Below are 12,210 nucleotides of genomic sequence, written 5' to 3' on the forward strand. Positions count from 1 at the left end.
GAGGTTTAATTGTAATTCCGTGCATGTTTGTAGTTTCTAGATCTTATATACACAACATTAACTATGCTAACACAGAACTGCTGACAACAATTCACGTAACGTGGATAAATTTACTTACTAATCTCATGCGTGAAGGGATAAATTTCAAATCACATTCATAAAATTAGTCCATTTTGGGATGTCCATGGAGGAGTAATGCGCCTCTTGTGGTTTTTGCTGCGGCCTTTGGGTTCTGGCCCGGTCATGAGATAAGTATTTTATGCAAATGTAAATATCGTTGTTTGTTTTATAGGTTGGTAAAAAAATTGTTTGTTTTTATAGTTTATTCCAATTTTAATTTTGATTTCTATAGTTTGAAATAGTGAATTTTAATCCTTATAATTTTATAAGGACTTACTCTAAGCTTAAGTATAAAGAGTAAAATCAAGACCATAGAGAGTAAAAAAGACCAGAACTAATGATTTAAAACTATAGGAATAAAATTAAAATTTGATCAAACTATAAAAATAATTAATCTTTTAAAAATAAAAAAATTTACATAATTATACCCTACATAATATATAATTCTAGAAAATGAGAAAATACCTCTGACTAATCTACTATATTTTATTCAATCAATAAATTCTACACATTATTTATGCCTGGGGATAATGCATAGCGGTAAATCTGACCTGTAATCCTCCGTTGGGATGCGCCGTAAAGTTTTGAAGTGATCCGCACAAAAAATGAATTTTGTTTCGGCTTGAATCTGCTCAGAAACTTTGTAGCATGTTCGATTGACAGACCGGATGAGGGGTAAAAAAGTAGTCGTCGTAATAAACCAAATCAAAAAGGAAAAAAAAACTTATGCGGAAAAATCCGGCATACAGAAGTTATTAGAAAAGTACCCAAGGCAAAAGCAAGGCTCGGCGAAGCCGGGAGAGAGCCAGAAAGGAAGATGAAGGGCGCTTCTGGGGCTGGTAGTGGTGGTCTGGGCGGGGTTCCTTCATATGCATTCCCTTCTAAAAGACGATGGAAAGGACTGGTAATTGGGGTACTGGGCCTTGTTATCCTTTCCATGCTTGTTCCTCTCGTCTTTTTGCTTGGTCTACACAACGGCTTTCACTCTGCTGGTACTATGCCGATAAACTCCCTTTAGTTGCTTTCGCGTAGCTTTTGAAATTTTTTAGATCTGTTTCTCGTTGTTGTTCATTAATGTCTCTGGGTTTCATTATGTTGTTTTACCTAAGGAGGGGATGTTTTCTTTTGATTTGCAATGCTCTTCTGTATTGCGTGCAATCTTTTCCCGACGTTTCAATTGATATGAAATCATAATTAAGAAGTCGTGGATGTGATCTCTGATCTGGATCGGACGTAACTTCCCGCCAAGCTTTAAGACAGAAATAATACAAAAAACTCGTTGAAGCAATGTGCGCTTGTTTCTTTCTATTTACCAATACCATGCTTTGTTAGGAAGGCAATATAACTCAGATCGACTCGTATGTTTCTGTACTTGTATCAGAAATCAACTTCCATCACTCTGAAATTTTTATCCCATGTTTTTCCTGGCAAATGATGCGATATTAGCGTCAATGATGCCGCCTTATTTTAGTTAAAATTTCTCCACTCAAAATTATATTTCCACTGTGCAGGATATATATATGAACGACAAAGTTCTCCTTCAGTAAGCATTCAAGCATATCTCTGAATCTCTTTAAATTTTCCGTTCCGTGTGCTTATCTGTTAATACCGCTGGTGTTCCGCCTTGTCCTCTTTTCTACATTCTTTCGATTTTTTTTTCCTTCCCAGAATCGTGATGGACTTGGAGGATATGATAGATCCAATATTAAGAATATGCCGAATCAGTCTGAGGTATTCTTTCTTTCTTTTCTTTTTCTTTTTTATTATATATACAGAAAAAGACTCCTTATTTCTTCCAGAAAGCTTCTGCAGTATGTGTCTACATATTATAGTGGGTCTTAGATAATCCGCTGCTTGAACTTTAAAGTTAATGTTGATTTTTTTTTTTTTGGGCAAAAAATTTACTTAATATGCACTATACGGATTCTAAGCAACATATTCCTCAGAGAGAAGAATAGTGGGGCTTGAAAATCGATCATTTTATTATACTTGCTGTGAAGTATAAAAGTAATGCATTGCTGGTGCATGAACCTGAAGAATAATGGGGCTTGAGAATTGATCTTTCTGTTATACTTGCTGTGAAGTATAAAAGTAATGCATTGGTGGTGCTTGAACCTGAACAATAATGGGGCTTGAAAATCGATCTTTTTATTATACTTGCTATGAAGTATAAAAGTAATGTATTGCTGGTGCATGATCCTGGTGTGATCTATTATTACTTCCAAACGAGTATGTTATCTTCCAGTAAGCTCAAATCAATGGCTTTTTTTTTTTTTTTTTCCAGGGAGAACAGTCAACCCATGTTGAAGAGCTGATGAAAAAGTTTGAATCAACACTTCCAAAGGTTCACTGCATAATACGCTGGTGTTTAGTTCTTTTATTTCTATGTGATGCATAAAATATATAGCTAATACTTGTCCAGTATTATTGCCGAGCAGTATCTCTGCATAAGTAAAAGTAAAATGTAGATATTAACCACCTGTTCTACCATTAATGGATCATTCTAAGCTTCAGCTGTTTGGATTTTCTCTATTAATTAATGAAATATTCACAGAAGGAAAAATGAAAAGGACAAGGAAGATACAACATTCTTCTTGAACAAAGCAACACATTAAACGAAGAAGGACATTGATAATATTAAAAGAGCTCTGGGATCCCTGTACAGGTCTACCAATGAGGGGTTTTATAAGCTGGCGTGTGGTGAAAGCCATAGAGAGGATATAAAAACAATGCCATTTCAGCAACGGAAAGGACAATGCTTTATATAAGAAATTTGCCTTTTGCTCTTGCTGTAACCTCTCAACGTGATAGAAAAGACATTGATTCGGGTGCTAAGGAACCCAAATACCAAGAGACAAAGTTTTGTCTTTGGGCCAACAAAGACAGCTTTGACAAGCCTGCAAACTTGTAACATATCAGTACCATGGTTCAAGTAAAGGACTTGTTGTAAGAGGAAACTTTTGGCTTTTGAGGAACTCTTCAAGAAGGATAATTCATTGCTAGGAAAATTGGAAAGAAAATATAGATGGAATTGTCATAGGATACTCAATTAGTCATATCTTCAGAACTTATGCATATTAGGAAAAAAATAAAAATAAAATTCAAGCCAAAGCAAGGAAATTGTTGGCATCCTTGATCGATGAATGTTAGAATTAATAGGTAATTATTCGCCAATTGATGGAAGGTTTCATAAACCTACATGTTACTTCCTTGCTCTCTATTTAATTGCCATTGATTGAAGGGTTTTGTGTGATTTAATTTCCAGTGATGCAATCACAGCATTCGTCAATCTTTGTAGTACCAAACAATAATAGGAAGCAATTGAGCTAGCTTGCCCAAGGTGCGATTTCATGAATGGACAGATTTTCCTCTTTTGGTTGTCTACCGATAGACATGGCTTCTCTAAAATTTTGGTTGTTACTTTAGTGATGAATGAGATTCTGAATGCATGAAGAGACAAAGAGGCCGTAGTATAGTTTTAAATTGGACTTTGAAGAAGCATGTGATAGTGAGATTTTTGGCTTCCGAGATAAGGTTCTTGCTAGAATAGCTTTTAGAGTGTAGATGATTTCAGGTTGCCTATTTGAGTTCACTTCCTTGCATTAAGATAAGATTTCGTTAAATTTGTTAGTTATTTGGATTTTAAATAGGATTTATATATATTTAGATGATTTAAATAGATTTAGATAGTGTAAAGATATCATAAGAATATTGTCTTGTTAATATAAATGGTGAAATTATTCTAGGATTGGATATTATTTTGTTAGAACATCATTATGAGCCATTAATACCAAGACTCCTCCCTTTTGTATATACAACCCTCTCCTGTTGATATGAGAAATTGATTCTATATTTTCCTATTTCTCTGTAGATAGGATTTATTTATATTATCGAGATTTGGATAAGATTATGATATTTATTTATTCATATTTATGCCTATAAAGAAGTGTGGATTGCAATGAGGTTCACCTTTTTCCAGATTATTCTATTATTCTCAAATCCTTCTGTTTTCTCAATATCTCTTTTCTCTGTTTCCCAATCAAATTCCATATCAGTGGTATCTCAAAGTAAGGTTTCCTTGGGAATATGGTTGAAATGGGGAACTGGGTTGCCATTAGCTGATAGAGATTGTCAAGAAAAAGAAAAAAAAGAAAAAAAAAGCATAATATAATTATTTATTATGTTCTATAATGAAAGTATAATGATAATTGTATGGTTTATTTGGGAAATCATACACGTTTTCGTGTTATTACTAGAATGGCATATTGTCATTGTATTTTGATTGTAGGACCTGACGCGAAAGACGTAAGGAGCTGCCATTAGGTGATAGAGAATGTCATAAAAATAGAATATTGTATACATATAATAATCATAGGCACAAGTTAGAAATTTTGACGACTCCTCTAATTTTACTTCTTTTCACTAAAAAGATAAATAATTGAAGATCTATGACTATTATGGTTTATTGCTGTGTTTTTTTCCTATTATATGTGGGGTTTTTTTCTGTTTCTTAGTTGAGTGTGTCTTCTATAATCAGGATCACCTGGATTTTGACTGTTGTTTCTTGTTCTAGTGTACATTAGGCTTATGAGATTTATGTAGATGAGGAGGTTTATGTCTGGAAGTTTCTGTAGGATAAACGGATTAATGAATTTGGTATATCCATCCTCAGATATTCTGTTGCGGAAAAATAATGAATAAATGAAGTTTGTTAGTAGTTAATAGCTGTTGGGAGTAGGAGAGGTCATATATCATCAATAATACCCCTAAACAGTAATTGTACTCAGTTGTTGAATGTTGAATAAACCTAAGAGCATTTCACTTCTCTTGTCTTCCTTTCTCTTTGTTTCTATCTTCTTTCAGCCTCTCTGTTTCTCTTCTCCCTCTCTCTTTTCTCGTCATGTACCACAACATATTCTCTTTTTTGTAGTCTTGTTTACCAAAGCTCCTTAGGATCCTAGATCAACAACCCCCCCCCCCCTTCTTTTGGGAGGGGATTTACATGCCAATTGTGGTACGCAATCGTGCTAAAATTATTACAAGGAAAGATACAAATGACGAGAAGGATAAGAATCTTTACATAAGGGTGGTTTATAGGAGTCTCTGTTTCTGATATACTAAAGGGATCGGATAGCCTTGTGATATTCATTAACTTGCTTGGTTTTTTTCTTCTCTCTCATTTTGGATGATAAGTTATAGTCTCTTCTAGTGGGTAAATCTACCCCACTCTTTAATAATGTTTTTACTTTTATGGAAGACTTCATTACACAATGCTTTAGAAGTTATGTGCAGGGTTCTTATTCTAGGCTTCTTCAAGTTATATGCTAGATTTTCATTATTTTTAATTTTAATTGCATGCCAGAATGCTTTAGAGAATTATGCTGGAATAGCCAAGAATGAAACAGTCAAAACTGCCAGGGATGATGAAGAAAAAGGTGATCTTATGGATTCAACTTTGCGGTTTTAACTGTTTAATGTCACACAATGTCTTTTTGCATCTCATTTCCTTTTTTCTGCTTCTACATAATGCAGGTTTCAAGGGACCACCGAATGGTTCTCTACAATTAGTCCCAGCATCAAATGTACTAATTTATTTACCATCAGTTGCTAAAAACTTATTTACATGATATTTTATTTATTGTTTCATCTTGTTGCATGAGTTGATGTAAATTCTGCAACAGAAAACTAGAGTTGGTCACCTAGATGCAGTCATCCGCCAAACAAGAAGCTCTACTGATGAAAATGGAAAGTCATGCGAGCTCACATTTGGGAGTTACTGCTTATGGCGCCAAGAACATAGAGAAGATATGAAAGACGTTATGATTAAAAAATTGAAAGACCAATTATTTGTGGCTAGAGCTTACTATCCTAGCATTGCAAAGCTTCCAGCACAAGATAAATTGTCTCGTGAGCTGAGACAGAATATACAAGAGCTGGAGCGTGTCCTCAGTGAATCTACTACGGATGCTGATCTTCCTCCACAGTAAGCTATGATAACCTTGCATAAGCTTTTTGTTTCCCATTTAGGTAAGCTAGCAAGGTAGCAACCTGATGGATCAATGTTTTGGAAATCGCTTATAACATTATATCAGTATGACTTTCAGTGAATCTCTCACATCAATGTTAATCTAGCAGCCCATTAAAAACTATGATTAAGTTGTACTTTCAATTTTTTCCACCAGCTGGTCTTGAACATGAGCAGTAGAATTTATTAGGCTTGTGTTGATTTAATTTGTGAAAAATTTGGGACAAATCGCCAGGGAGGATTGATTTTCTTTGTGTGCTACTCCTTACTGAGATATTGGTAGGTATAAATAAATACATAAAGCTAGGGAGTTGCGAAGCAATCCCTGAGAATAAGGACTGAGACAATCTAGAAAATCTATGTCAATAGCATTCGTTGCTTCCTTGAATCCCACTTCACAGGCAGTCTTCATAGGCGTTTCAGCTTGCATGCTGGTTTCCTTCAAAAGATTGACGGTATATTTTCTCTGAGACATTACGATGCCTATCTTTGATCTTGCAATCTCCATTTCCCAGAAGTACCTTTTAAGTTTCCACTACGGTTAATTGTTTGATAATTTGATTTCCTCCTCTTAAGTCACCTATAACAACTATGTTATCAACATATACTATCTAAATAGCTACTTTCCCACTGGGCTAGAACTTAGCAAATAGACTGTGGTCAACTTGGTTGAGTTTACCCATGATTCTTAATGACACTAGTCAATTGGTCAAATCAAGCTCTTAGTAGCTATTTTAGATTGTTTAGTGACTTGTGGAGTTCATAGGCTTTCTTTTTTCCTTTTTCAACCTCTATCCCATGAAGAACTACCACGTATACGTCTAAATCCCATTTAGGAAAGCATTTTTTTTTTTCCACATCAAACTAACGAAGTGTCCAGTCTAGGTTAGCAACTCGGGATAATAACACTTTTATGGTATTAAAATTTAGCAACAAGAGCTAATGTTTCTTAAGAGTCAATACCTAGCTCTCATTCCATCCCTTGATGATGGCTTTTGCCATTCCCATTCGTTAAGTTACTTATTCCTCTTAAAGTTCCCATCATATTTATAATTTTGAGTTAGTGTCATGTTATTACCAAGGTTTGAGGGATATTAACCATCATGTTATTATCTAATGGTGTTGAAGGGGGAGTTACATTTTTTTTCCCCAAGTAAACGAAGGTCTTTATCGTACCACCATCAGATCACGATCTGAAGGTTAGGGGACCCAAATCTGTTACTGCCTTGATGGACCTGGGGTAAATAGACATAATTTGGGACGATCTGAATTTGTTATTATTGGAAGTTGGGGCTAAAACTTTAATAGATGAGAGACTTGCTTAATCTAAATAAATGGGAGATTTGAAATAAATAAATGGGATTCACAAAACTGGATAAGCTTGTCCATTAAGTCTTATCCCATTTAATTACTATCCTGACATAAACAAATGCCTTCCTTCTTGGAAAACTTAAGAAAGAAAGAAAATTACATGGATCAATCTCCTAGATTTATTGTTTGACTAGGGTGCAGAGTGCATCATTCTGTTTATGGCTATGCACTCAAGCAGTCACCACGGGCTTGGTTTGGAAGATTTAGCAGTATTTTTCAGATACCAGGGGCAGTTTAGGGAGTTGAATTATCTAACAATGACTCTAGTCTCTCCTTGATTGTGAAAGAAGTGAGTCAATTCTTACAAGCACCGCACACTATTCATTGGAAAGTAAAAGGGTACCTAGCAAAGGACCACATACAAATCCATGTGGTAGGATGTGCTGACTTAAAATGGCATATGATTACCTTCTTGGAGGAAGTCTTGCTTTTTTGGAAAAGCAAGAAATAAAAATGTTATGGCAAGATCTAGTGCTAAAGTTGAATATTGTGCCATGGCAACAACTTCTGTAGATGAAATAATTAGTCCAAGACCTTCAATTTGAAGATCTTGACAAAATGACACTAAATGTGAAAATAAAGTTGATCCACACATTGCCTTTAATCTGGTCTTTCATGAGAGAATTATAACATTTAAATTTAGGGTTAAGGTGCGTTTAGCAGGCTGAAGTATTTTTTCAAATGTGGCCAACACTCTAAAAATACTGAAAAAAACACCTGGATATATATTCATTTAACAGACCTTTTGAGAAGTTAATGACAATTAAAATTGCTCATGAAATAATACTTTAAAGGTACAATTGCTTCTGAAAAAAATTAATATTTTAAGAGCAAAATTATACCACAAAATATTTTTGGGTGTTGGATATACTTAAAAAAATATTTTAAGGTGCTGAATGAAGTATAAAATACTTTAGAATACTAGATGCACCGTATTTCAGGGTGCTGGATGCAACTTAACCCTTAAATTTATGGTCATTTTATCAAAGAGAATATCATATCTATAACCATTACCGCCTGCCATGTCAACTCGAATAGTCGACGAGTTGGCATTAAGAGGACCACAAGTTTTGTAAATTGTGACAAAGTATGCTTCAACTTGAGGGAGAAGGCTGATTATGATTATTGAATATAATTGATTGTGAATAATTAGAGAGATTAAGAATGAATGATTTAATTCTATAATTAGTAGGGAGAATACTAATTAGTCATAACTATGTTTTGTAATCTTACTGTAAATAACGCAAATCAAAACTCATTGATTACATTTTCCATTCTCCTCTTGTCTTCGTGTTCTGGTCCTCAAAGTTTAAGTTATTAGCAGCAGCAGCAGCAGTTCCCTTGCTATTATTATTTTTGGTCTTGCTCTAATTTTGTGGCATAGGTCTATGATTCCTTTTGATATACTAACAAGGGAACATGGGCAACAAGGAGCGAATTCCTTTTCACTTGGTCAAAGTGGTTCTGAATCTCCAGTACCAATATATCATGTCTAAGACCATATCTTCCGGACCAAATGTGACTATAATCTCCTCTTGTTCGTTCAATTGAAGCATGCAACCGTATATGTAGAAGCAGCTGTCACAAAACCCTAGAATCCTTGTGAATTGCAACATACTAGATTGCTGGAATCTAGGAATCTAAGATATAAAGTAAATCATAACAGGAATTATTTTGAAATCTGGTTGTAATCCGCTGAACAAGATAATATAAATACAAGATAACAAACTTGATGTGCCTTATACCCAATAAACATGTGCTGGGGAACCGAGCTAACAAGGGAACTAGCTTGGGAACTGGTCAGTACCCTATACTTCCAATGCTACCAAAAGTTCGAGTTGTTTGGAGAAGGCCCAAGAACTGTTTGTGATGAATATTTGATACATTTCTCAAGCAAGATTTGTTGTTATTGATCCAAGTCCTATTGTGTGGTGATTTTGCTATACTCAGCTGGCCTGAAATATCTATTTTAAAGCAACTGAAATGACTAGGTGTCACTGTTTTTTTATAATCAATTTTGTTGTGCTAAGTTATTCTACCTTCAATCAATATTTGTAGTTCTTTGGATAATTATTGGGTTAATCAGCTACTTGTAAACACATAGCCTTATATGTACTTATCCCAAACGTTATTATGTCATTTCTTTTGTTCTTACCCAAACCAATATTGTCACCGTTGCCTTTCAAGATTGGTTGTTCCTGCCTTTATTTACTTCCTTTATCTTGTTTATTTTTTTGGCATGAAATGCTATAATGTTGCAAGAAAGTTCACAAGGCAATCACAAATTGTTGCCAGGATTGAGAAGAAGTTACAGAGGGTGGAAGTCACTATAGCCAGAGCTAAATCATTCCCTGTAGATTGCAATAATGTTGACAAGAAATTGAGACAAATATTTGATTTAACTGAGGATGAAGCTGATTTCCACATGAAACAGAGTGCGTTCCTTTATAAACTTACTGTTCAGACCATGCCAAAGAGTCTCCACTGCCTGTCACTAAAACTAACTGTAGAATATTTCAAAACTACTCGCGATAAGGAGGCTGATGCAGAAAAGTTTGTGGATTCTTCCTTGCACCACTATGTTATTTTTTCTAAGAATGTGCTTGCAGCTTCAGTAGTAATCAACTCCACTGTTACACATGCAAAAGTATGTTATGACTGTTCCTAGGTACCAATGAGTTGTAGAGGTTAAATTTGCGCACTTGTAATAATTTCATTCTGTTTTTGCCATGTGATTTTTCAGGAAAGTTGGAATCAGGTTTTTCATGTGTTGACAGATGGACAAAACTTCTATGCAATGAAGCAGTGGTTCTTGAGGAATAAATATACGGAAGCTGCTGTACAAGTTTTAAATGTTGAGAATCTTGACCTGGACAACCCCAGAAAGGAAACTTCAGAGGATGTATCTTTGCCTGAGGAGTTCCGTGTTTCAATTCAGAGCACTAAAAATTCATCTATTAGTCAGACTAGAACAGAATATATTTCCATTTTTTCTCATTCACACTATTTGCTTCCTGACATATTTAGTGAGTTGAAGAAAATTGTGGTTCTGGATGATGATGTTGTTGTCCAGAAAGACTTGTCAGCCCTCTGGACCCTTAGCATGGGGGGAAAAGTTAATGGTGCAGTGCCATTTTGTTCAGTAAAGCTGGGTCAGCTCAAAAGTTATCTGGGAGAAAAAGGTTTTAATCAAAATTCCTGTGCCTGGATGTCTGGACTGAATGTAATCGACCTGGTCAGGTGGAGAGAGCTTGGTCTTACTCAAACCTACAGAAGGCTGATGAAAGAGGTGAGTGCTCGTAGCTCAGCTCAGAGCCTGCAACACTTAAAATATTATGATCCCTTCTCATTTATTTATATCTTCCTGTTTTTTCTTTTATTTGATGAAATCGTTTTAAAGGGTCAGGCGTTGGTTGCAGTGAGATGACCATTTTATGCCTGTTCAACAACAATAATGCCAAAAGTTTTCTGGTATATTAGTAATTGTTATGATGTCCCTTGTAATTATAAATCGGTACTACATGGCAGCCATTACTTTTAATCACCAGGCCCATTATGTGTCAAATATTTTGAGCTTTTTCCATTTTCTGACACTTTACATGCTTATGATGTAGTTGAGCTCGCGAGAAGGATCCATGGAAGCTATTGTATGGCGTGCAAGTTTGCTCTCCTTTGAGGCTAAAGTATATCCACTCGATGGTTCATGGGTTCTATCAGGACTAGGTCATGACTATATGCTTGATACCCAAGATATCAAGAGAGCTGCAGTGCTGCACTACAATGGTAATATGAAACCTTGGCTTGATATGGGAATTCCAAAGTATAGGAGTTATTGGAAGAAGTTTCTTAACATTGAAGATCAGTTCTTGAGTGAATGCAATGTATATTCTTAATAAAATGCTCCTTGTATGAGCATGGAAGTTCTGGAAATGTCGGAGCGAGCTCTCAACAAGCAACAAGGAAATGCCTGTGTTCTGGTGCTATGAATATTATGAGCTTAACACACTGATCCTAAATTTTATCAGTCAATAAGGAACCTGATGACTTAATTGCGTTTGTGGCAAAGCACAAAGAGGTCTCGTGCCCTCGCAGTCTTAAGGTAGCTAAACGGGGTTGTGTCCTATCCAATCCACCATGCAGGTGGACACTATGAAGCAGGCAGTGATGTGGGAAAATAAGTCGGAGTATAAAGGTGGTGCAATTGATTGTCTGTTCCAAGGAATTTTATTATTTTACAGGATGTAAATGTTTCCCTTCTGAGAGATGTACATTTTTCCAATCTGAGGAGAGTAGAATTATGCATCCTAGTTCCTCGAGTAATAATCTATATCTTCTTGCGGTAGTAATTTTCATTAAAGCCGTCCTTATTTGACAATAGAATGCTCCAATGTAGGACAAGTTTAATAGAAATTCAGGTTTTCTGCAGCTTGTTTCTTGTGTGGGCTAAATGTATAAGGTGCCTATTGAATTTGCGTGAATAATCGAAATTCATCTATTTCTATCTTAGGCTAAATTGTTGGTAACTGATGAGGCTGGTAAGGAATTTATGCAGCCCCACAACAAAATAGTATTAATCTCATTGGAAAATTTACCATTTGATGTCACCGCTTTTTAGAAGCATACGCAAATTAAATGGGTACCTTACGTTACTTGACCATTTCTTTTACAAGAAAATTTAACGGGTAAAAGAAACG

At 35.3% G+C, this 12,210-nt stretch overlaps 1 protein-coding gene across 1 annotated transcript; it reads left to right on the forward strand.

Moving 5' to 3' along the window:
- Positions 1 to 859: 859 nt before the first annotated feature.
- LOC114722646 (probable galacturonosyltransferase 7) lies at positions 860 to 11,949 on the forward strand. The gene is made up of 10 exons (XM_028908722.1): positions 860 to 1,112; positions 1,632 to 1,663; positions 1,789 to 1,851; positions 2,405 to 2,464; positions 5,483 to 5,555; positions 5,653 to 5,702; positions 5,802 to 6,103; positions 9,812 to 10,163; positions 10,260 to 10,805; positions 11,131 to 11,949. Exons 1-10 carry the CDS (start codon positions 938 to 940, stop codon positions 11,407 to 11,409), a joined length of 1,932 nt encoding a protein of 643 aa, XP_028764555.1. The 5' UTR covers positions 860 to 937; the 3' UTR covers positions 11,410 to 11,949.
- Positions 11,950 to 12,210: the final 261 nt, after the last annotated feature.

Source organism: Neltuma alba, unplaced genomic scaffold, assembly GCF_004799145.2.
Source record: "Neltuma alba isolate B1F8T4 unplaced genomic scaffold, ASM479914v2 tig00012097_pilon, whole genome shotgun sequence".
Classification (NCBI taxonomy): Eukaryota; Viridiplantae; Streptophyta; class Magnoliopsida; order Fabales; family Fabaceae; genus Neltuma; species Neltuma alba.

Bases quoted from the DNA above. Each gene is read 5' to 3' on its own strand.
- LOC114722646 (XM_028908722.1), top strand. From the start codon at position 938: ATGAAGGGCGCTTCTGGGGCTGGTAGTGGTGGTCTGGGCGGGGTTCCT. The intron at 1,113-1,631 runs GTACTATGCCGA...TCCACTGTGCAG, and splicing joins CAACGGCTTTCACTCTGCTG to GATATATATATGAACGACAA. The intron at 10,164-10,259 runs GTATGTTATGAC...GTGATTTTTCAG, and splicing joins CCACTGTTACACATGCAAAA to GAAAGTTGGAATCAGGTTTT.